The 25,283-nt window shown below is 44.3% G+C and overlaps 2 protein-coding genes across 5 annotated transcripts; both read left to right on the top strand.

Moving 5' to 3' along the window:
- The first annotated feature begins 1,013 nt into the window (after positions 1-1,013).
- LOC123135576 (serine/threonine-protein kinase PBL27) lies at positions 1,014-6,160 on the top strand. 4 transcript variants are annotated; one of them, XM_044554693.1, is made up of 6 exons: positions 1,014-1,295; positions 1,825-2,015; positions 2,144-2,399; positions 3,698-3,920; positions 4,037-4,157; positions 4,529-6,160. In XM_044554693.1, the coding sequence occupies exons 2-6, from the start codon at positions 1,851-1,853 to the stop codon at positions 5,942-5,944; spliced, it is 2,181 nt and encodes a 726-aa protein (XP_044410628.1). In that variant the 5' UTR covers positions 1,014-1,295; positions 1,825-1,850; the 3' UTR covers positions 5,945-6,160. The 4 variants fall into 4 exon arrangements, with proteins under 4 accessions (XP_044410628.1, XP_044410629.1, XP_044410630.1 ...); XM_044554694.1 differs by having other exon boundaries at positions 1,053-1,295; positions 1,804-2,015; XM_044554695.1 differs by lacking the exon at positions 1,014-1,295 and adding an exon at positions 2,437-2,861 and having other exon boundaries at positions 1,932-2,015; positions 2,144-2,335.
- Positions 6,161-17,478: 11,318 nt separating this feature from the next.
- LOC123133312 (U-box domain-containing protein 35-like) lies at positions 17,479-22,060 on the top strand. The gene is made up of 5 exons (XM_044552812.1): positions 17,479-17,856; positions 17,988-18,243; positions 19,076-19,298; positions 19,393-19,513; positions 20,389-22,060. Exons 1-5 carry the CDS (start codon positions 17,692-17,694, stop codon positions 21,781-21,783), a joined length of 2,160 nt encoding a protein of 719 aa, XP_044408747.1. The 5' UTR covers positions 17,479-17,691; the 3' UTR covers positions 21,784-22,060.
- Positions 22,061-25,283: the final 3,223 nt, after the last annotated feature.

Genomic DNA, 25,283 nt, shown 5'->3' with positions numbered 1-25,283 from the left:
TTTAGGTAATGGTGGTGTCGAGCGGGAACAACTTTGAAAGTTTCGGAGAAAAAAGTATCTTCGCTTATCCTTCTTATGAAGAAGAAACACGACACATGTTGATTCCATGTCGACTACCACTAACATAACACCATGATCATAAATAATAATTACCCACTATGTTTTTTTAGTTGCAATTACGCGCTATCAATCATCAAGAACTGATGGACGAGAAGTTGGACGGTGTGGTGCGCTGGTTCACAAAACTGAACATGCAGTCAGGATCATCAAATTTTAGAAGGTGCCCAATGATTTTAGATTCAGTATAATTAGAAACTCGATAATCATAATTATTTTTGTCAACTATACTCTAGGAATCCGCAACCTTGAATTAAAACTAATCCTCAAAACTCGATCATCATTCTCTTTTGAAAAAAAATGTCGTTATTTCATTCACTAAAACCCAAAACCAGCAACAATGAAATTTGAATTATCAGAGTTTGGGTTCCTGAAATACTTTGAAATGATAGTTTTATTTGAATGCCATACTATAAATTTCGGTAAATTCCAGCCTAAATCTTTGACTTAAAACACTAGAAAACAAATGGCGGCTATTTTTTAGGCAGCATTTTTAATGGGAGCATTTGTGTAATTATCATTAGTATTTACCCAGATTTTTTTTCATTATTGTTATACTCCCTCCATTCCGATTTACTCGTCGTGGTTTTAGTTCAAATTTAAACTAAAACCACGACGAGTAAATCGGAACGGAGGGAGTATTTGTTTTTGAAAAACTCACTAGAGAGAAGCACTTTTATGTGATCGCCTTGGACAATAATAACCGCCAGAAATATTGTACCTACACACTGTGATCGTGTAGGATATCAATTGTTCAAAAAAGAAAAATGAATATCAATTCAAAAAGGAAGTATACAAAGAGTACACAAAATATCTCACTAGTCTTGAATTTATCTGTGGACAAGATTTAAGCCTTCTCCACAACCATATCCCAAGGATGTCTTTTTGAGGTCGAACAGCAGGCGCGTATATCACCTCTATCTTCTCCAATTTGTTTCCCCTGTCTCAGCCTTCTCCTCCACAGAATTTCCTCCCCATTCTACATCAGACCATGAGAAAATCTAGCTGCAGTCTACCATCACGTGTTGTCGCTGCAGGCTAAGGCCGTCTAGGCTCATCGTCGTCGACCATCTTCCTAGGAGCTCGGGCAAGACGTGGTGATCCAGATTTTACCCATCCATGCTCACTGCCCGGCGGGTTCTACTTCTACAGGACTACTCGATAACATCGCTGCCGTGGTATGTGTGTGCATGGGAAGGATGACCTCTATCAAGTATCAACACCCTACTGTATATGCTGTGTTTTAGTTTCCTCTCAAGTAATTTTGGTCATCGATCCATCCTTCCTTCATGTGGTTGTGAATTCCTATGTCACCAGTGCTATTATAGTAAATCGAAAGACAGCTGATTAATCCAGATCAAATGAGGCTAACGACACAAGAATCGGTTACTGTTGCTGAATGATTTACTTTACTTTTAAATCACTAATTTGTTATACTTTGAAACCAGGCTAGCAAAATAGTGATCTTCTATTATTATACTGAGTAACTAGCTAGAGAGATGAGATGCATGTACGTAAACATGTTGTGTTTCATGGTTATACTTGATTACTTGAGTAAAAAGCTAATACTCCATCCTTTCCTAAATATAAGTCCTTTTAGAGATTCCAATAGTCCTTTATTGAAGTCTCTAATATTCCAGTAGTTGTCTTGTTGTCAACGGGCACACACAAACTAAAAGCCAATAGTTGTGTTGTCTTGGTTCAAAGGTACTGCACTCTGGTATTGATTGCAAATGGATACCAAAATCAGAACTGTACATAAGTTGGACCTAGAGCGCATGGTGCTTGATGAAAGTGCAGAGCCAACATACCTGCCATTATCACTTTTACGAGAAACCACAGATTGTTTCTCTGATGATCGACAAATTGGCAGTGGTGGTTCTGCGATTGTTTATAAGGTATGGATTACTCCCGCTTGTAAGCTTTCTCGTTCCTTATCATAGTTGATCTAAAAGATAGATGACATGTGCACATCGCAATGACACCACCACGTGCACACAAAACGTAATTCACATTGTGACTGCAGGGAACGGTGGGAAAAGGGATGGTCGCTGTGAAGAAGCTGCTCATAACAATTGACATGCATGAGAATAAATTCCACAAAGAGGTCGAGTGCCTAATGAAGGTCAAGCACAAGAACATAGTTCGTTTTTTGGGATATTGTTCTGACACGCAAGGGATGGTGGGGCACTATGACGGGAAATTTGTCATGGCAGATGTACGAAACTGGGTGCTATGTTTTGAGTACATACCTAACGGAAGTCTCGATAAGTATATTACCGGTATGACCGTGAAGCTTATTTCTATATATTTTTCCAGGTCACTACATAGTCCTAGCATCCCATATTTTTTGATAGTCCTAGCATACCATATTTTTGTGATGACGGGGTCATGGTCGAGCGCACCCTATTGCGTGTTGGGGGCCACTTGAAGGAGTCAACAAGGCAGCCATACAAACGTGTTGGCAATGCCTATACCAATGTGTCGGCACCGGACAAATCCTTGTGTGGTGGTAGAGATGTCATATTTTCCTCCGGCACAACGATGAGCTAGACGGGGCTTGGATATGTTTGCGGCGGAGGACAGTTCTCTCCCCCTCATTCTCGGGTGCGGCGGCGAGGCCAGGGTCAAGCGTGGTGACCATCACTATTGTACCGCCAGGAAGGCAACAAACTCAAATGGCAGTGTCACTGCCTATGATCGCTGGAGAGGGGTGGGCTCGTTGGGGGAGAACCTTGGCGGAGGTTAGTGTACACCAACCCGGCCGACGGCCGTCTCACCCTCCCTAGAGTAGGAGATCTCTTCATGTGGCCTAAGCTTAGTTTTGCCACCCCCCCCTCCCCGCCCAATCCTAAGATGTGGGCTAAGCATTTCCATTGGGGAGAGGGCTTGATATGTTGTGAATTACTACTGCAGCTAGTTCATCATCCGCAACCAAATAGGAAAATAGTCATTCCATTTGATTCTATTTTCATTGGAGTGTGTTTGTTTCGCAAAACCGTCCGCAAGGTTGCATTTGATGTAGGTTTTGCATTCATCTTTGTATTTATACCCGGAGTATTTCTATTCATTTCCATGTCCTGTAAATACATAAAAATACATACAGTAAAACTAATATAGATTGGTATTGTAGACTAGAACTCACCAGAAAAGTGTAGGCATATTATCCATGAATTATTTCCTCCCTTGAATAAGGGTAGTGTTGGTCCATTACATGTGAGGCAACCAATAATGGTGATTAAAACTACTAGCGTCCGGTTTTTTCTTAACAACTTTTTGGGTCGTGCTATTCTATGTGAGAAGATGTGTTTATTTTCTTCCTTGGAATAATATCATTGAATAAAATAGCAAGTGAGGAAGTTAATTTAATTAATCAATTAGAAAGTGACATGCTATAGTTGGGTGTAAACTTGCCTTTGCATATTTTAACACTGAACGTCTCAGATTTATTCTCTACTCTTCTTTGACACCAATTTGGACATCTTTGAAAACATATTGAAAATGCTTTGTATGGCATGCATCAATTGATTCACATTATTATCTCTAAGGTATGAAAATGTGGAACCCCTTTCCTCCGCAGATGCGTCCTGTGGACTTAAATGGAGAGATCGTTATCATATTATCAAGGGAACCTGTGAGGGCTTACTTCATCTTCATGAGAAGCGTATTCTTCATTTGGATCTCAAGCCCGGAAATATATTGATAGCTGATCACATGGTACCAAAAATTGCTGATTTTGGACTCTCAAGGTGCCTCGGTGAAGACCAAACCCGAGCTTTTACTTCACATCTATGTGGATCTCAGTAAGCCACCGTTTTGAAAGCTCTTTTTTTGCAGGGGTTTGAAAGCTCTTATTTACTCTGCACACATCCATATTTTGTGCACATTAATTTATTGGGCTGTATAAATTTTCTTGTAGGGGATACTTAGCACCAGAATTCTATAGAGGACAATTCACATTTGCGTCGGACATATATAGTCTTGGCATTATAATTGTGGAAATACTAACAGGAGAGAAGGGGTATCCAGAAGAGGAGAATGTAAGAACAATTTAAGTGTTTGCTCATGTTAATGATAGATTTTCAAATGAAATGTGCTATGTTTTAACTGAGCCTTGGAGTAATTGCAAAAATCATGTATTCCCAAACAAGAACGGTCTAAACCATCATCCACTTTTGTAGCATTGTGCCTTCAGCACACCACATTGCATGTTTAATTAAGCCTTTGCGAGCACTAAGATCACATCCATGGCAGCCTGCAAAAGGGTAGTTTCACCCAAAAGATTGAATTTACAAAGAAATTTGGAAATGTGCTTATAAATGTCAAACCACTTTTTGCATCTGTACTTGAGTAGTCGCTGCTGCTATAAAGTTTACCATCTACATTTTAACTCCTAGTTGCAACTTTGTAGGTAGTTGCAAATTGGATGAATCAGTTGGAGGCATCAGATCAGTGGCATACACAGTTGGAGCAAGTAAGAGTATGCACTAAGATAGGGATACAGTGCATGGACTTGAACCCAAAGAAGAGACCAGTTGTACGCCATATACTTGATAGGCTAGATAAAACAAAAATTACCATCAAAACTGGCATAAGTGGTTCATCAGTTGAGCAGCAGGTTAGTTTCCTAAAGGAACAATATTGCCAAGAGAAAAACTCAAAGCTTTCATATCAGTACCTTGGAAAGGAAATCAAGGAACACACTGAAACAGAAGGACTTGCAGAATATGTAGAGATACCTAGAGAAGATCATTGGCAGCAAGGGCAGCAAGAAGCTTCGAGTGATCAATGGCCATTAAGGGGAGTGCAAGATGTAAAGAAAAATGTAAGCCCACAAGGTGCAAGTATTTCTAGCTCTAACAATGGTGTGCTCTACAAGTTGAACAATTTGGACATCTTCGACAGAAAAGCGCTTAGGAATCATGTGCGGTATGGTGGGCCTACATTGGAGAATGTAAATTTTGTGAAACTTTTCAAAAAGAAGGAGCTCAGTCCAATTTTAAAGAATAAGAATCTTATTAGAAGAGATAGCTTTGGAGCAGTTTACATGGGCCTTGTTGATAGTGTGCCAGTTACAATAAGGAAGCTATTTAGTGGTAGTGTGGTACAGAATGAAGATTTTGCAAATGAAGTCATCATCCAGTCTCAAGTCATTCACGAAAATATGGTTAGGATCATAGGTTGTTGCCTTGAATTTGAAGTCCCGATGCTAGTCCATGAGTTTCACTCTATAGCAAGCCTCCATTACATTCTTCACATCAACATCAAGGTGCCTCTTAACCTTGGCGTGCGATTATGTATTGCTGCAACGTCGGCAGGTGCGCTAGCTTATGTGCATCCTGCAGTTGCTAAGAAAATATTACACGGTAATGTTAAACCATCAAATATACTCTTGGATAACAACTTTGTGCCAAAGATCTCAGACACTGGCATATCAAGGTTGATCGTGAGAGGCCATGAACATAGCGGAATATCCATTGGTGACATGGCTTATATGGATCCGGTATATGTACGAACAGGCCTACTGACCGAACAAAGTGATGTCTACAGTTTTGGAGTTATCATCTTGGAGCTTGTTACTAGGAGAAAGGCCACACATATGGACAAAAACAGCTTAGTAATTAATTTCCTGGAGAACCACAAGCAGGGGAGGAAATCGACTGAGTTGTTTGATAAGGAAATTGCAGTGACAGAAAATTTGAAGCTTCTTGACACTCTGGCAGGAATTGCTGCTGAATGCCTTAATTCTGATGTGGACCTAAGACCAACAATGGTAGATGTCGCAAATCGTCTATCCATGCTGAATCGATCCTGTAAATTGAGTTGACAAGATGATGCATTTACTAGTGGAGTTTGAACACGTATGATGTGTTGAATAAGCTTCTGATATGCACAACTATGTGTAAATGTGTGATGATCGAAGCGTGGTTGTGAAGAAATCTTTGAAGTACCGTCCTTATGAAATTATGATGTTAGTGATTAATTCTTGTACTGTGTACTGTTGACTCTGTTCATATGGTTTGATTAATGCTGATGGAGTTCACATCACGTTGCCACCAAACCCATTGTGTATGAATTTGCATGGTGATACGAACAGTAGTTTGCGAGTAGGGGCAGCAAGGCAGACATCTGCAACTCTCACACACGCATACAGTCTGTGGCTGCTAATACTGATGCTACGTTCAAATAATCCTGCAGTGCAATGCTTGCTCAGCGCATTCCACTGTCAAACACATACGACCCAGTATCAGGTGTTCTATGTTCAAACACACGCATTTGGTGGTGCTTGCATTGATTTCAGGTGAAAGGTAAATTTTAATTCAGGTCGCGTTCTGCTGCCTCCGGAGCCAAACCTGAAAGGGAAATAAGATTCAGATTCACACAGCTGCACGCCTGCACCATGTTCAGACTTGGATATGTCTGATGTGATCTGCGTAGTAGTAGTATATATCAGAGTCAGTGGTGGTTGCTGGAGCTTTAAAGGAAAAACATAGGCAGATAGCTAGGCTAGGCTGTGAATGAGATCCAAGAAGATTCCAACGATCCGCAGCTGATAGTGACACGGGCACCACCACAACTTAACAGATTCATCTCAGCTACAACAGCCAAAAAAGACTGAAACGATCGAGATTCAGAGCAGCTGAGAGAGGGTTCAGTCAGATTCTTGGGCTTTCAACCGGTTGACCAGCCCAACCCAACAACTGTAGTTTGCATTCCTCGTTGCTGCCTTGTCACGCTCCCCGCACGTTTTTTTTTCTCTGAACCTGAACCCACATCACCAACGTGCTAACGATCATTGGCGCTCATCGGTGACGGGTGTTTCCCCGTGGGGTTGCCTTTCCCGCCGGCGGGGATGTTGAAGGATAAAATGCCGTGTCAGCTGAAGATAGGAGGAGGGATATTTCTCGAATACGCACGAGTGTGCGTATCATTTTATAAAGAAGAAGGGGAAAAAACTTCCATCCACATAGGAGGAGGGATATTGTAAGGCAAGGTATTACCAATTCAAATTGCAAGTCCATATGCCAGAGCATGCGATTGGAGAACGGAGAGCATGGCCGGTCGAATTACTTTATTTGATTTGAAGAAGAACGGAGAGCATGAACGGAACGCAATTGTTCCACTTAAATTTTGGCATGATAACGCTACTGCCAAAGAAAGAGGAAGCAATACGCATCGACCAATTTAGGCCCATTTGTCTCTTGAATGTTAGTTTCAAGATATTTACGAAAGTGACCACCAATAGACTGACGCGGATTGCCCGTTCGGTAGTGCAACCAAGTCAGACTGCCTTTATGCCTGGAATACACATCCTAGAAGGGGTTGTTGTCTTACATGAAACTTTACATGAAATCCATTCGAAGAAACTCGATGGGGTGATATTCAAAGTAGATTTTGGGAAGGCATATGACAAGGTCAAATGGCCATTTTTGCAGCAAGCCATGCGCATGAAGGGCTTCAATGGGGCATGGAGGAATCAGGTGGATTTTTTTGTCCAGAAATGTAGTGTTGGGATAAAGGTGAATGACGACATTGGTCATTATTTTCAAACGCATAAAGGCCTGAGACAAGAAGAACCCGATGTCTCCGATTCTGTTCAACATTGTGACAGACATGTTGGCAGTTCTCATAGGTCGGGCAAAGGAGAGAGGCTTGGTAGGTGGTCTTGTTCCCCATTTGGTGGATGGGGGCGTTTCTATCCTACAATATGTGGATGACACTATTATCTTCATGGAGCATGACCTTGCAAAGGCGAGGAATATGAAACTAGTGTTATGCCTATTTGAACAACTGTCTGGTCTAAAGATCAACTTCCACAAGAGTGAATTGTTCTGCTTTGGTAGGGCCAAAGATGATGAAGACAGCTACAAGCAACCGTTCGGTTGTGAACTAGGGTTATTACCGTTCAGCTCTAGGCATTCCAATCCATCGTAGGAAATTAACTAAAGGAGTGAAAATGCATCGAAGATCGATTCGAGAAGAAACTAAGCTGCTAGAAGGGTAAGCTTATGTCATATGGAGGAAGTCTAGTATTGATAAATTCGGTACTCACGAGTATGCCAATGTTCCTTCTATCTTTTTTTGAGGTGCCTAAAGGGGTATGCAAGAGACTAGACTTCTATCGATCTCGTTTTTTCTGGCAGTCCGACGAGGTTAAGACAAAGTATCGCCTGGCAAGATGGGATATTATTTGTCGACCAAAAGATCAGGGGGGTCTTGGGATCGAGAACCTCGAGATTAAAAAGAAATGCATGTTGAGCAAATGGCTATATAGGCTGTCACAAGAATCTGAGGGCCTCGTCTCCTACCCCCTCCCGCCGCGCCCCTACCCGACAAATTAACTCTCTCGAGGCCACCCAAATTTACCAAGTTAAAAGAACGTTGTCGTCAAGGCCACCCCAAACCTTTGAAGCGTTGTTGTGTCGAGGCGACCCCAAACCCTAGAGAAGCAGCGTCGAGGCCACTAACATGATTCCTTATCGTGATTAGCTGGCTAGTATATATATATATATATATCCATCTGTACCATGTTTGAATAATAATTGACATGTTGTAAATATTTGCAGAAACTATGGAGCACTGCCGAGACGAAGAAACAGAAGCGATATTGAGGGACAATCGCAAATGGAAGGGATGAAGTTGCGTCATTTCTCCTCGACACCGTTGGTCAGCTGGAAGAACGGGGTGAAGAAGAGGGCTATGTTCATGATGGCTTCGGCCCATTAATGCCGGTACAAGAACGGGACTATGTTCATGATGGCTCCGGTGAAACCATGGAGGTACAAGAAGGAGACCGTGCTGACTGCTCCGATGACCGAACCGAGCCCGGCCAGGTATATATATATTAGTTTAGCCCGTGCTGACTAGTTAATTGATGCTTCCATTGTTTTGGTATATGTACACATATTAATTACTCTCGTCTTTCTTCCTTATAATTTCTAGCCCTCCGGATCGAGCACAACTTCGGTAAGGAGACGAGGCCCGAAGAAAAATTTGAGCTCGGATGAAAAGTTTGAGATCATAGAAATCGCGCCCGACGGTAAACCGATTGAACCCATCCGGACAAGGAAGGCATTTTCTGCTCAGTGCGGGGTTCTTGTTAGGGAGAAGATCCCGATCAGCATCCAGCAATGGTATAAGTCTAAGGAGGAAGACCCTGAGGTGTCTTATGTCAATGATATGCAGAAAGAATATCTTTGGACTGAGCTGAAGGCAAATTTCACCCTACCGCCAGAGGAGGATCCGGAGAAGCCAATTAAAGAGGAATTAATCAAGTCTTGTGCTCTTAAGAAGATGGCAACCCTAATGAAGAGGTGGAGGAAAGAGCTGAACCAGTTTGTCAAAAATAAAAAGACACCAGAATTCATCGGCAAATATGAGAAGATCAAAGATCACTGGCCCGCATTTGTGGCCCACAAGACATTGGAAAAGAGTAAAAAGATGTCGGAGACAAACAAGAAAAATGCTGCGAAGAAGACGCTTCACCATCGCACGGGGTTAGGTGGCTACCTGCAAGCCCGGCCTAAGTGGTCCAAGGCTGAGAATGATCTACTTGAAAAAGGGATCGAACCAGAGATAATGAGATGGCCAGACCGTTGCCGGACTTGGTTCTTCGGGTCTGGCAGAACCTTGGACCCTGTAACAGGGTTTTGCCAATGGACGGACGAGCAACTGGAAATACCAGTCAAGAACCTTCGACACTATATCGATACAGCGCAGCGAGGGACGTTCCTTCCAAACAGGGAGAAGGACGAGCTCACAATGGCCCTTGGGAATCCTGAGCACCCTGGACGGACACGAGGCACGCCAGGCTCCATTCCGTGGAAGGTTGGTTTTCCGGATGCAGGGGGTTACAAAACCCACGAGAGGAGGAAGAAACTGGAGCAAGACCAACTGCAGGCGCTGCACGGAAGGGTAATGGGGCTAGAGGATCGAGAAGAGGAACGAGAAGCAGCAGATCGCAGCAAACGACCTGCCGAAGCTTCCCCCGAAGCTACCCCGCCATCTCAGCGGAGAAGTAGCGTGGCTTCCACCGAGCTGCTTCAGCCGGAGCATGTCTTGACAGCTCCTGCCAGCTATCCCGTGGATGGTATCACGGAGTCTCAAAATTGCCACATTATGGCGCGATGGATGAATTTGAAGGTCAAGGCGGCTGTTGGCCAAGTTTATCCTAGTAGACCCGGCACAACTTATCACTGCCAGCCGATTCCAAAAGGATATGCTAAGGTGATGGTGGATGAAATAACGGAGGGATTTGAGGACCTCGTGCTTGACCACCTTACCGGTGAAGGGGAGACTAGGCTGGGTTCTGCTCCGAAGACTCCATGCCTATGGAAGAAGGAGCTCATCAACCTTCTGAACTGGACGCCTCCGCCTCCTCCTCCTGCTCCGGCGAGTCAGGGCACTCCGCCTCCTCCACCGCCTTCTCCTCCAGCGAGTGACAATCAGGGCACGCGTGGCGGCACTCCGCCTCCTTCTCCGGCGCATGGCGGCACTCCGCCTCCTTCTCCGCCTGCGCCGACGCTCCCGAGCAGCCAGCAGCATCCTCCTTCTCCGCCTCGTCAGCAAGGGTGGAAGAGACCCGCCGCCGCCCTGGCTGCTCCGGCGCGTCGTAATCCTTCTCCTCCGCCTCGTAAGCAAGCACGAAAGAAGACAGACGCCGCAGCCGCTCCGTCTGCTCCGGCGTCTAGCAGCACAACCAGAGGCGGGAGGCAATACAAATACGGTCCATCGTCTCTCAAGCCTCTAGAGAAGTTACCGTACGAGAGGTCCGAGGAGAAAAACGATACGATTGTGCGGACCCACGTGAAGGAGTTCTTTGAAGGGGTGAAAGCAAAGAGACATCCACCTCCGGAGGAGAAGGTAGATCCGGTGAAAGCAAAGCGCACTATCGATGCCCTGAGGAAACCACCAAAGTCTCCGCCGAGAACCAACTATGAGCGCATTACTGAACAGACATATCTCCAAGCCCAGCGGTCGGGAACTACTGTCAGTGCTAAAAGGTCAAAAGAACGAGCAAAGGGGAAAAAATTGCCCAGCTCGGCGAACAAGCACAGCAATCGTGCCCCCCGCTCAATGTGTCTAATGCTCCGGGGACGGTGGCCGGTTATGGCAATCTTGACGATTACCTACCTGACGATGCACTTCCTGATTTCTTGGAGGTGGACGAACACAGATACGAGTACGGGAAGCCTCTCGTCAAAGATGAAAAATCTCTGACAACAATGATGCGAAGATTCCATAATTGGTACATGGAAACCTGCAGAGAGTCTGAGGGTACGAATGCTTTATATCTGCATATTAAAGAGGAGCACGATCTCGTTGCAAATGATCTGTTGACTGTTCCATTTGATGAGTTCTTTGCGTTCTTCAATCAAAAGGCCCTCGATAAACTAATGGTCTTTTGCTACTATCTGTAAGTACTATTTCTGTCATTAAGTCTCTATATATAGCTCGGCTCTTTCATTTCATGTATTTATAATTAATTATCCTCAATATATTATGCAAATTGAAGATCGTCGAGTGCAAAAAACAAGAAATTTATGATATTGGGTTCATTAACACAAATATCATAAATGAATTTCTGGTTAAAAAGGACATCAAAGAGGCCGAGGACAACGTGCTACAATCATTGATAAAAAATCAAAACAAAGATACCATACTCTTTCCTTACAACGGCAAGTGAGTGTTACTGTCGTGTGCATATTCGGTTTCCCTTATTACTCGAGCGAGGTTATAGTAATGTAATTGATGAGTCATGCATGCGTGCGCAGGTACCACTATATTCTTCTGGAGATTAAGATTGAGCGTGGACTAGTAACCGTCTTAGACTCGAGACGGGAAGATCCCAAATCCTATGCGGACATGACTGAAATGCTCAGCAAGTAAGTTCAATCGATCATTATCGCACCATACCGGCAACTTTTTGTTCATTTCCTGATATCTCAAGTAATAATAATTATTTTCTTTGTCTTGCAGGGTTTGGAAACAGTTCACCGCAGAAGCTCCGGGACTGCCGAAGGAGCTGCGATATACATACCCGAAAGTAAGTACTACTGGCTAGCTAGTTGTGCGCATCTCCCGTTGATTCTATAGCTATACTTTCATCAATGCCATTTATAATGCTTCATTATCAGTTTGATTGACCTCTATTTCTCGTAAAGTGCTTGTGGCAGGAAGAAGGGAATGATTTCTGTGGATACTACGTGTGCGAGTTCATCCACAACGCGACTTTGAAAAACAAGCGGGGCTACTCTCAAAGACAATATGAAGTGCGTAAGCAATAATATTCACAATTTCATTTTATTACAACATCATTTCTGTTGAGTTTCATTCATATATATGTATTAATTAACCCCTTCTTCAAATTAGACGTGACAGATGCGGAATGAACTCCTAGAATCAGATCGCATGAAAGCAATTCAAGAGGAATTGGCGGGATTCTTTCTTGACCACGTCATCAATAAAGCCGGAGAATACCATGTGGAAATTGATTTCAATTGCTAGGGGATTGTAATTATAAGAGATCTTATACATATTGTACATGCATGTATGTAGTCAGTAGCGTCAGATACATGATATACGAAAACTTGTTGTTCGACCAATCTCTCGGAGAAGGAGAGAGGTCGATTGATCACTTCTCTCGGTATGCATGAACTTCTGTACTGAATAGTTCTCTCGATCACTTATGTATATATAGTACGTAGAGTCGACCAAGCACGGACATAAGAGAGGACACTTCTCTCTATTAATTAGCTAGCTAACACAATATATGAAACACGTAAATTAACACCCCAAAACCCCCAATCCCCCCCCTCCTTTCAAAAAAAAACCCAACCACTGGAATGCTGATGCGTGGATGCTTTTTGGTCCCGGTTGGTGCCACCAACCGGGACCAAAGGACCCCTGACTGGGCTCGGCGCACAGGGCCACGTGGAGGCACATTGGTCCCGGTTCTTGTTTGAACCGGGACTAATGGGTGGAGGTATTAGTAACGGCCCATTAGTCCCGGTTCATGAACCGGGACTAAAGGCCCTTACGAACCGGGACTATCAGATATTTTTCTACTAGTGATAACTCTGAAAAAATGGTCAGGCATCTCTTTAAAGTTTAGACCTATACTTGTAATGTTACATTTTTCCTATTTGTGATTTTCCACGTAGAATTTTTATGGACTTTTAGATCGTGCAGAGTCGGCCGAAATGCTATATCATCAACACCCCTTAGCTATTATTTTCATTTAATATCAGTAAAAGACGGAGTTGTTGATGCCATATGTCATTTCTGACAATATGATCGACATGTGACGTGTCTGAGGTAAGTTGTGATATTTTTACGAAAATAATCTTACAAGTTTGCTCCGGATTTTACAAATAAGATAATGTTTTTTCGGGTTAGTGAACATGTATTAGTATTTCTTTTAGATCCGTCGCAATGCATGGGCACGGACAGTGGTGGCAAGAGATGCACCATCAAGGGCGGCGGCGGGTGGCCTTATCAGGTGGGCCAGAGCCACAACCACAACCAATAATATGCTTGAGAAGCCGCCATGATGTGCAAGCCGGTGGTGCAATGTTGATAGAACTATGACAACAACGTCATGAGAATTGAGAACCGAGAGCGCCCACGCAACTATTTTCCTCTACGATGGCAGGGGGAGAACCGGGATGAGATCTACGAGGTAGCTCAGCCACAACGAAGGCGACTTGAATTGTGAGCAGAACGACGCCGGTTATGCAGCCACCGATCGAGAGTGAATTAGTGAAAGCAATACTTGCATCTAGGATGGGATAGCATACTATGTCTTGTGCTTGTGCCGATGGATGGTCTACAATGACGACAATCTTTTGAAATCATTATCCTGGATGGTTCCATCGAATAGTATGGGTGTGATGTATCTTTTCATCTTTGCTTCATATTTAATTAGGTGCATATTTCGTGAGATAATATCTGATTTTGATATGTTTTTATCTATGGATTTCAAGATAGGAGGGCAGCTTCACGGGTGGTTGGGCTCAAACGAGCGAGGTGATGTTGTTGTGTCTATTTTTGTGTAGTTTGTTTCAGAGAAGTCGCACTGATTTCTCTCGATATTTGTTTGTTTGTTGAGAATTAGTCATTGGCAGACTTACAGTTAAGATTGATCTCGAACTGGTCGAGCAATCTGAACATTGCAAAGTTCTATGTCATTTTGGGGTTGTCTAAATTGCATATACCTGGAGTTGTCTGATGTCTCCGAATATGTTGATCTCACGAGGTAATAAATTTTACAACATTATACTTGGCATACTGACAACAAAAAGTTAAATCATCGATGTGTTCACCATCTAAGTTTAGAATCATACTGTCTGTTTCTTTAATTTCTAAGTTGCGAGCATTTTTTGGAAATTGTTGAGGAAATATTTGGTTATGCTCGATTTTGGTCTTTCTTGCGCCTTTTGTCATCATGGTAATATATATTTTGTTGTAATGCATGGATATTCAACTATTATATCAAGTAATTCCTCGTTGATCCGCCGACGAAATTGCTAAATGTTGCCCGTAGCAACGCAAGGGCATTCTCCTAGTTGTTATAGTCACCGACAGAGACATGATATTTACTAGCAATTTTTGGCAACAGCTGTTCACCAAAATGGGAGTCAAACTGCACATGAGCACTTCATATCATCCACAATCTGATGGTCAAACAGAGAGAGTTAACCAATGCTTGGAAAATTACCTCAGGTGTATGGCTTTTGCTCATCCCAAAGAAATTGCATACTTGGCTTTACATGGCTGAATGGTGGTATAACACCACACTTCACACTTCCCTACAAATGTCTCCCTTCCAGGCCTTATATGCTAGACCTCCTCCTCTCATTGCTAAACTTATGCTCCCACAAATGGAAGGATATGACCACCAAGCTGAACTGGACAGGGACACAATTGCACAGCAAATCAAGGATAACTTACTCAAGGCACAAGAGAGAATAAAGTTCTTTGCAGACAAGAAGAGATCTGATAGACATCTAGAAGTGGGAGACATGGTTTATGTAAAATTACAACCCTACAAACACACCCGCTTAAGCATCCACAGACATCTAGAAGTGGGGAACATTTGGGACGCCAGCAGGGGAGGCAGCTCTGGGAGACGGCCGGAGGAGCAACGGCGGCCCATCTGGTAAAAACCAAGGGACAACACAACCCAGTCAATTCCTGAAGATAGGTGCCGGTTTCAGTTGCGGAGTAGGAATCCTACTTGGTCAAAGCAATCAGTGGGTAAGGTATGAAGAACTTCTTTTAGTTTATTTTTGCGGGTAAGGTATGAACAACATGCGATTAGAGAACGTAGAACATGGCCCATAAGGATTTCTTTATCCCTAGGGTAGCTGTCAGTTACAGCATTAGTTTACTGGAACCAACAACCATCATCATGTATAATTGCAGCTCAACTTGCTCTACTACACCCCACACTAATCTCGCTGGAGGACAACTACGCTCTAGCTACCATTGAAGCGTTGACGCTGCAGCCTGGGTCGTCGTCGTCCTTCCTCTAAGCTCGGGATCCAGAGCACCGTGGTGATCCAGATCTCACCGATCTCTGCTGTCTGCTCGCCAGCCCGGGGCGGGTGGGTTCTACAGGACCAGTTGGTTCATTATACTTCGTTGCCGTTGGTATGTATGGTACATGTGGCTTCTTCTCTCTATCTCTCTTAGTTAGTTTCTGAATTGAATGGCCTCTGTCTGTCAGCACCATGCTGTGTTTTGGTTTCATCGTAATTAACTTTTGCCTACCTCTTCCTGATTTCTTGTCGCGTGTGTTAGTATAGCAGCCCAAAAGGACAACTATCCAGATAAAATCAGGCTTAGCTAATATAAGCATCTGTTACAGTTGCTGACTGGTTGATGCACTATAAAATCACTAACTGCTTGTCCCTGTAGAAAGTCAAATTAATCAGACAAGATAATTGCTACTCTGTACGGTAGATCTACGATCTTTGTATTGCAGATTTTTGTCCTACTTGATCGATCCGTATATATTATGCTAGCTAATTAAAATGTAACAAACTGTTCACAAATTGGTGACTTGTATCCTAAACCTACTAGGATTCAAAGATGCAAATTAGCAAAACAGTTTTCTTTAATGATACCCGGGTAATTGACAATAATGGGTTTCCTCCGCTTTATATTATAAAGCAAACATCCGATACATCCAGCTGGTTAGGGCCGTAGCACAGAAAAACCCGAAAGAAAAAAACAACAAGAAGAAAAGAGAAACAAATGCCGACATCGGCGGATCAATGAAGAAAGGAAGACCGGGAACAGATGCACCCTCCAAAGAAGTACCACCACACTCCCAGCATCCCGAAGCGTCACGCACCAAGCAACATCTTCAAGAAGGGATGCGACACCACCGCCGTTGTTGCACGAACAAGTTCTAAGGATTCCTCCGGTACGCTGGGGATAGTGGGGAAGGGATATACCCGATGCCCCTCAGGAAGGACCAACGGCGCCCGCAGGCGTCACCACGTTCGTGCCGGACAAGCTGACAGGGATTTCTCCCGATCCACAACCACCACCACCACCACCACCACCCCAGACACTTTGAAATTAACCAACCCACCAGCCTGTGCCACCATGGATACCGGACCACCCTTGCCGCCTCTCTGGAGCTGCCAATACGAAACCTGCAGAGGGAAAGGAGACACTAGCCACGGGAGCAACCACAACGCGACCGGAGGGAGGGGCAGCTTCCACCGCCGCAGCGGAGCCGACCGGGCGCGGCGACGAGGACTTGGTGGGCCCCAACGACCCGGCCGAGCCCACTTGGACCCGGACAGTCCTGTCACCCCGTTGCAGCTTGCCGACCGACGAAGTCCTCACAGCCTGCAGTCCGCCGCCACCTCACCACCACCAGGGAGCGCCGCCGTAGAACACCGAGCCATCGGCCCGGCCCAACCCAGATGGGGGCCAAATGGGCCCAGATCTGGGCTAGGCGGGCGCCGCCAGCGCCACCGCACCACCCCACGGCCAATGTACACACCGTCGCATCGGGAACCACCATGGCACGCGGCACCACCGCCGCTGGGCCATACCAACGCCGGCGAAGGGCGTCGCCGCTAGCCACCACCACCCGAGCAGGGGGGCCGCGTGCGGGGACAAGCAGACCCGCCGCCGCCGGCACCACGCGGGCAAGGCCCGGCGACGCTCGCTAGTGGCAGCGGGAGGAGGGAGGAGCGAGGGGGGGGGGGCGCTGTAGGGGAACGGGGCAAGGCCCCTGGTCGCCTCGCTCGGGGGAGGCGACACGAGGGGTACGGGGAGGGGGGAAAAGGGGGGAGGGAGGGTGGGGTAGCGAGAGAGAGAGGCTAGCGGCGGCGGTTACCCGTGGTGGGGGAGCTGGCGGCGGCGTAGGCGGAACCCTAGGGAAGGGTGCACGGGAGACAAACGAGCAGCTTCTAGCCACACATCATGATACTTGGGTAATCCACAAGTTAGTAATGGAGTAGTATATGCTAGCTAGCTAATTAAATTTTAAAATCCGTATGTGTTTGCTCTTGTTTCGAAGGTATTGCACCGTGGCACTGTTAATTGCAAATGGATACCGAAATTATTATCAGACACAAAGATGACCTGGAGCGCATGCTGCTTGATGGAAGCGCAGAGCCAACGTACCTGCCGTTATCACTTTTAGAAGATATCACAAACTGTTTCTCCGATGCTCAGCGAATAGGCAGCGGAGGGTTCGCGGTGGTATATAAGGTACAAATGACCTCTAGTGAGCTGTCTTTTTCCTCATCTGACCCCAGTTGATCTAAAAGATGAATGACATGTGCGCATCACATTTACACCACCACGCGTCTACAGACAAGTAATGCATGTTGTGACTGTAGGGAATTGTGGGAAAAGGGATAGTCGCTGTCAAGAAGCTGTCCCAACCATATGGTATGCATGAGGATAAATTCCTTAAAGAGGTTGGGTGCTTGGTGAAGGCCAAGCACAAAAACATAGTACGTTTCCTGGGATATTGTTCTGACACACAAGGGAGACTTGCAAACTATGAAGGGAAGGTTATCATGGCAGATCTGCGGAATTGGTTGCTATGTTTTGAGTATGTACCAAATGGAAGCCTTGATAAGTATATTACTGGTAATGATCGTAACATCTATTTTGATATTTATTTATTTTACCTAATGCCATTACATAGTCCAAGAGTCCCACACAAACAATACCACTATTTAAAATTAGAAATTTCAAGATTCTCTCATTCTCTTTTTAACTGTCTGTTCATTTTGATCCAAAGGCATGTTACAAAATGCATGTTGACTTATTAATCATACGAGGCAACACCCTGTTAAAGATTTATTGTAATATTTCACTATCTTTCATAGTTCATACATGCATTCATTTGTAGAGTATTTGTACTCTTTTCCATGTTTATTTTAAAAAACCTGAACTCACATTGGTAGTACTATTATCACCAGAAAATACAGATTTTTGACCTACGGAAAAAATCTCCTCCCTAAAATACTAGTGGCCCACGACATGTGGGGCAACCAATGGTAATTTAAAGTAGCCACCTTTTGTGGGTGAAAATGTAGCCACGTTTGGCTTTGCTTTAACTCTTGCTAGTCAAAATACTAAATGTTTATTTAGCTAAGTGATAAAATGATTTTCTTTTCTTGGAATAAATGCATGCGACAAAATAATGGATTCGGGGAGAAGTTAATTTTTTCCATTTTTTGGAAAGAAAGAGGCAACCTACTATAGCAGGTTAAGTTGCACATGGGCATGAATTTCGATTTACCTATTTTAACAACAAACATCTGATTGAGATTTATATTATTCTTGCCTCTTGGAGGATGAACTGGGACATATTTATAAAACTCATTTTAGATGCTTTGCATTGCTGGGCATTTGTGATTTGCATTACATTATATGTATCCAAGGGAGGAAAATATGAAACCCCTTTCATCCATAGATGCGTCTTGCAGACTTGAATGGAGGAAGCGCTATAATATTATCAAGGGAATATGTGAGGGCCTACTTCATCTTCATGAGTTACGCATTCTCCACTTGGATCTGAAGCCTGCTAATATATTGGTAGATGAACACATGGCACCCAAAATTGCTGACTTTGGTCTATCAAGGTGCCTTGATAAAGAGCAAACCCGGGTTTTTACTTCAAACCTATGTGGTTCGCAGTAAGCCAGTCTCTTGAAACCTCTTTTTTTTTGTTTGGCACAAATTTATATTTCCATGCACATTAATTGAGCAGGATTTAAAATTCTTTCATAGGGGATATTTGGCACCCGAATTCTTTGGAGGGCAAGTCGCATTTGCGTCGGACATTTACAGTCTTGGAGTCATCATTGTGGAGATGCTGACAGGCAAGAAGGGGTATTCAGAAGATGAGAATGTAAGAATAATTTGAGTGTTTGCTCCATGTAAAATGTATATTTTAAAATAACTATATATATTATACTCTGCTTACTTACATAAATTATAAAAATCTCACCAAAAGAAAAAAAAAAGGCACTCCCTCCGTTCAGAATTACTTGTCGCGAAAATGGATGTATCTAGACTATTTTAGTTCTAGATACATCCATTTTTGAGACAAGTAATTCCGAACGGAGGGAGTAAAAGTCGTGTCTCAGATAAGCATGGTAGTGTAAACATTATCTATTTTTGTGGCACCCCACCTTTAGTACCACAATGATTGCTTAATTAACACAATTCAACATGCATATAAATATTGTTGACCTAAGATGTAGGACAAAATAGCATTTGTAGAACCACGCTTACACTGTTGTCCATGCTAGTTCACATAAAAGATCAAACTTACGAGAAAATTTGAAATTGCATTTATATATGCCAACATTTTCCCTCCCTTAGGCCTAATGTGGACTGAAAGTACTCTGCAGTTTTATTTATTGTTTTAATTAGCCCATTCTTGAAGTCAAGGCCTCTTTATGTGGATAACTATTGTGTTTCATAGACCAACCAGCTTACCTGATAGGTCAAATTAAAATGGACACATGTGAGAAATGCACTTATACTTCAACAAATATAACATGCAACCAAGAACATAACTCAATTTGAAATAATGGCTATTTTTCCATTTTACAATATCATTCTCTCTCCCTCTCCCTCCCTCTCCCTTTCCTATCCCTCCCTCCCTCTCCCTTTCCTATCCCTCTCTCTCTCTCTCTCTCTCTCTCTCTCTCTCTCTCTCTGAGCGATAGACCACATAGTTTACTATATAGATCTTAGCTTAAAATTGCAATTTTGTAGGTGGTTGACACTTGGATGAATCGGTTGGAGGGATTGGATCAATGGGAGACACAGCTGGAGCAAGTAAGAGTATGCATTAAGATAGGGATAGAGTGCATGAACTCGGACCCAAAGAAGAGACCTGTTGCAAGTCATATAACTGACATGCTTGGCAACATAGCAAATGCCGTCGAAACTGGTATCGATAGTTCATCAATTGAGCACCAGGTTTGTTTTCTAAAGGAACAATATTGTGAAGAGAAAATTGCAGATCTTTCATCTGAGTCAATAGGAAAGGATATCAAGGAATGCTTTGAAATGGAAGAACTTGCGGAACATGTTAGAGAAGATCATTGGCAGGAAGAAGAAGAAGAAGCTCCAGTTGATCAATGGTCATTGTCCTGGAAACTGCAATCTAGCTCTAACTCTGGTATGTTGCATAAGTTGAAGAATATGGACATCTTCGGCAGAAAAGCACGCAGAGACTTTTACCAGAGGATAGGCGGGTCTGTACTAAAGAGAACTAATCAATTTAAATTTTTCGAAAAGCGTGAGCTCAAGCCAGTTTTGAAGTATGAGAATCTTAGTTTGAAAGATGGCTTTGGTGAAATTTACAAGGGCCTTGTCGATAATGTACCAATAACAGTAAGGAAGCTGATTAGTAAAACTGTGGGAGATAACGCTGCTTTGTTGAATGAAATCATAATCCAGTCTCAAGTCATTCACAAAAACATTGTTAGGCTCAGAGGCTGTTGCTTGGAATCTGACACCCCCATGTTAGTCTATGACTTCCTGTCCACAGATAGCCTGGATGACATTCTTCACATCAATATCATGGTGCCTCTCAAGCTTGGCGTGCGATTAAGTATTGCCGCAACATCAGCAGGTGCTCTAGCTTATGCGCATTCAAAGGCAAGTACCAAACCTTTACATGGTGATCTTAAACCAGCAAATATACTCTTCAATGGAAACTTTGTGCCAAAGATCTTTGGCTTTGGCATACTAAGGATGACTGGGATGGGGACCCACAACATTGATGACATGTCTTACATGGATCCAGTATACCTAGAAACAGGCCTGCTAACTGAAAAAAGTGATGTCTACAGTTTTGGAGTCATCATCTTGGAGCTTCTTACAAGGAAAAAGGCGTCACATTCCGACAATAACAGCTTAGTAAGGAGTTTCCTCGAGAATCACAAGCAAGGGAGGAAAACAACTGAGTTGTTTGATAAGCAAATTGCAGTGACAGGAGATCTGGTGCTTCTAGACAATCTAGCAGAAATTGCTGTGGAATGTCTTAACCTTGAAGCAGAACGAAGACCGGAAATGAAAGATGTTGCAGAGCGCCTTGAAAGACTGAAGAAGGTGAAGCATTTGCAAGACGAATTGGAACAACATGTACGTCATCTCAAATAAGCTTGGGATAGATCGTGTGATGGTCAACGTGTAACTTGTATATTCTGCTGCTGTGGACAATTCTTTAAAATCTTCTCCATCTGTAAACCACGCTAAAAGCAGAGAAAAGTTGCCTGATTGTTAGCTCCGCTCTCCTGGCATTTAAGCCTTTGCTTCTTACCTGGTTAGGATTTGTGGCTCCATTTAGTCTTATCCATCCAGGCCAGCCTTATGATGTTAGAGCGTCGCTACGAGACCTTAATAAAGGGACTGTATTGTGTAGTGTTGACTTTATTCACACGGGGTTATTTCTGATGAAGTTCACATCACGAGGTTCAGAACCGTTTTATGTAGCTTGAAATGGCCTCCACCAACATTGACCTTTATAGTATAGTGCTGGAGAGAATGCTGACAGTTTTCTTGCTCTCCAACTTTATTCTTCAGTTTACAGTTCCTACTCTCCCTCCCTCTGTTTTCAGAAACTTGTTCTCGTAGGACGTTATTAGGGCATCCATTTCCAATGTGATTCTTTGTTCGTTAAGAATACACCGTTCTCATCCCCGCCATCTATGACGGGCGAGGGAAAGCCGAAGTTGAATAGAGTTACAAGATGGGGAAACCTTGGGACAAAAACTCTACTAGTCAGTACTCCTCGGTCAGGATTATTCAGCCTCTTACAGCAAGCAAGCCAGGCACAATCATAAGTACACATACAGGCAGACAGGGGCACATTTGGAGTGATAGGCTGACAGGGTAGAGTGGAGGTCATCTCCAGTGGAGGAGAGTTCGGCCGCCTCTTTCTGTGTACATGTTGCCTTTGTTAAACAAGCCGTATGTGTCAACCTTACTTGTGCGCATGTGTACCGTATCTTAACAGGAGCTGTACGTATCTTGGCAGTTAGGATAGGAGGTTTATCTTTAGTTCGTAATTCTATCTCTAGCCAGCTTGATCTCCAAGTTGTAACCTCTCCCCTGTACGAGATCCAAACTGTACGCGCTACCAGGGTCTCACACCCCTGCCTATAACATGTACGGCGTCCCCTCTCATTGAGGTCAGACGTTTTCCGCTTTGCACATGGTAGTCAGAGCCTTCCTTTTCCAATCTAGAGCTTCTGTCAAACCCATCTAACCTAGCCATGTCTTCCTCCGGCGCCTTCTCACCAAACCTCAACAATCAGGTCACAGAGAAGCTGTCACGCACGAACTACGTGCTATGGCGCACGCAGATCACACCTCAGCTGCGCGGTGCCGGCGTCTTCGGCTACGTCGACGGCACCAACCCGGAGCCGGCCAAGCTCCTCGTCACCGTCAAGGAGGGCAAGGAGACTTCATCGCCCAACCCTCTCCACCCTATATGGGTATGGGAGGACCAGCAGGTCCTTGGCTACCTGCTAAATAACCTCACTAAAGAGGTCCTGGTCATGGTGACCACGGTCACCACGGTGGGCGCGCTCTGGACGATGCTCGCGGCCATGTTCTCATCACAATCAGCGAGTCGCATCAACAACATACGCACCTCCCTCATCAACGCGCAGAAGGGTAACCTCTCGGTTGCCTCCTACTTCGCCGCCATGCGTGGCTATGCCGATGAGCTGGCCGCGGCGGGCAAGCCCATCCAGGACGATGAGCTCCTCTCATACATCATCCACGGGTTGGAGGCGGACTATCAGCCACTGATGTCGGCCCTCGACGCCCGTGTTACTCCCGCAACCCTCGACGATCTCTTCGCCATGCTGTCGAACTTCGACCAGCGCATGGCACAGTTCCATGGATCCGGCGGTTTCAAATCTTTCGTAGACTTGGCATCACGCGGCCGGGGTGGTGGCTCCCGCTCGCGTGGCTCCCCGCGCTACAAAGGGCGATCTGGCGGTGGCGGCGGCAATGATCGCGGCCACTCTCCTTAGCGCTCGGGTGGCCGAGGTCGCGGGCGCGGGCGCGGTGGTGGAAACAGAACGAGTCCGGAGACTCCGCGGTGCCAAATCTGCGGGAAGCCCGGTCACACAGTAAAGGATTGCTGGTACCGTTATGATGATGATGAGGACTCTCAAGACGACGACAAGGTAGCTGCTGCCGCTGATGGTTCCTACGGTACTGACACCAATTGGTACGTCGATAGCGGTGCCACAAACCACATCACGAACGAGCTTCAGAAGGTCACCATGAAGGATAAATACCGCGGCAAAGATCAAATCCATACTGCTAGCGGAGAAGGTATGGGTATAAGTCACATTGGTCACTCTATATTTCATACCCCTAGTCAAAAACTACACATTAAGAAAATCTTGCATGTTCCTAGTGCACACAAAAATATTCTTTCCGTCCATAGAATTGCCCTTGATAATAATGTTTTTCTCGAATTTCATCCTATTTTCTTCTTGATTAAGGATCAGGTCACGAGGAAAATCCTCTATCGAGGTAGATGTTTTCGAGGGCTCTACCCGTTGATTCCGAAGTTTAGAAGATACAATAAACAAGCTTGTGGTGCTATCAAGCTTTCGTCCACACGATGACACGATCGTCTAAGACATGCCTCTTTTTCTTTAGTAGAAAAGTTGCTTAGGAAAAATAAGCTCCCGTTTGTTGGTGAGCGTCATGCTGAAACTATTTGTGATTCATGTCAACGAGCTAAAAGTCATCAATTGTCGTATCCCATCTCAACTAGTGTTTCTACCAAACCTTTGCAACTCATTTTTTTCCGATGTTTGGGGTCCAGCCCCTACCTCCATTGGTAGACATACGTATTACGTCAGTTTTATTGATGACTATAGCAAATTCTCGTGGATCTATCTCCTCAAAAGGAGATCCGATGTGTTTCAAGTTTTCCAAAACTTTCAAGCACTTGTTGAACGGAAGTTTGATAGCAAGATAGTCGTTGTCCAATCCGATTGGGGAGGGGAATAAGAAAAATTAAATTCCTTCTTCCAAAATCTTGGCATCTCACACCACGTGTCCTGCCCGCATGCTCACCAACAAAACGGTTCCGCCGAACGCAAGCGTAGGCACATTGTCGAGGTTGGTCTTTCCCTTTTGGCAGGCGCATCCATGCCTCTCAAGTTTTGGGACAAAGCTTTTCTCACAGCCGTTCACAATATCAACATGCTACCTAGTCATGTCATTAACAATGAAACTCCAGTAGAACGACTTCTTCACACTAAACCAGACTATAAGTCTCTCCGTGTTTTTGGGTGTGCATGTTGGCCCAACCTTCGTCCCTACAACAACCGCAAACTCATGTTTCGCTCAAAACAGTGTGTCTTCCTAGGGTATAGTGCACAGCATAAAGGGGTCAAGTGTTTAGATGTCTCCACTGGTCGTGTCTACATCTCATGTGATGTGGTCTTTGTTGAAACAAAATTTCCGTTTGCTGACCTCCATCCCAATGCTGGTGCACTCCTTTGCAAAGAAATCCTTCTTTTGCCCTCTCATCTCACTAGTTTTGATCAAGGGGGACAAAATATTGATGACCTATTGACTAACCCATCTAATGATGTGCATGAGTTTTGTGTTGATGCAACAGAACG

This window comes from Triticum aestivum, chromosome 6B (genome assembly GCF_018294505.1).
Source record: "Triticum aestivum cultivar Chinese Spring chromosome 6B, IWGSC CS RefSeq v2.1, whole genome shotgun sequence".
Taxonomy (NCBI): domain Eukaryota; kingdom Viridiplantae; phylum Streptophyta; class Magnoliopsida; order Poales; family Poaceae; genus Triticum; species Triticum aestivum.
The sequence above is the reverse complement of the archived record's forward strand: the minus strand, read 5'-3'. Positions and strand labels throughout refer to the sequence as shown.

Bases quoted from the DNA above. Each gene is read 5' to 3' on its own strand.
- LOC123133312 (XM_044552812.1), top strand. From the start codon at position 17,692: ATGGATACCGAAATTATTATCAGACACAAAGATGACCTGGAGCGCATG. The intron at 17,857-17,987 runs GTACAAATGACC...TTGTGACTGTAG, and splicing joins GGTTCGCGGTGGTATATAAG to GGAATTGTGGGAAAAGGGAT. The intron at 19,514-20,388 runs GTAAGAATAATT...GCAATTTTGTAG, and splicing joins GGTATTCAGAAGATGAGAAT to GTGGTTGACACTTGGATGAA.
- LOC123135576 (XM_044554693.1), top strand. From the start codon at position 1,851: ATGGATACCAAAATCAGAACTGTACATAAGTTGGACCTAGAGCGCATG. The intron at 2,016-2,143 runs GTATGGATTACT...TTGTGACTGCAG, and splicing joins GTTCTGCGATTGTTTATAAG to GGAACGGTGGGAAAAGGGAT. The intron at 2,400-3,697 runs GTATGACCGTGA...TTTCCTCCGCAG, and splicing joins TCTCGATAAGTATATTACCG to ATGCGTCCTGTGGACTTAAA.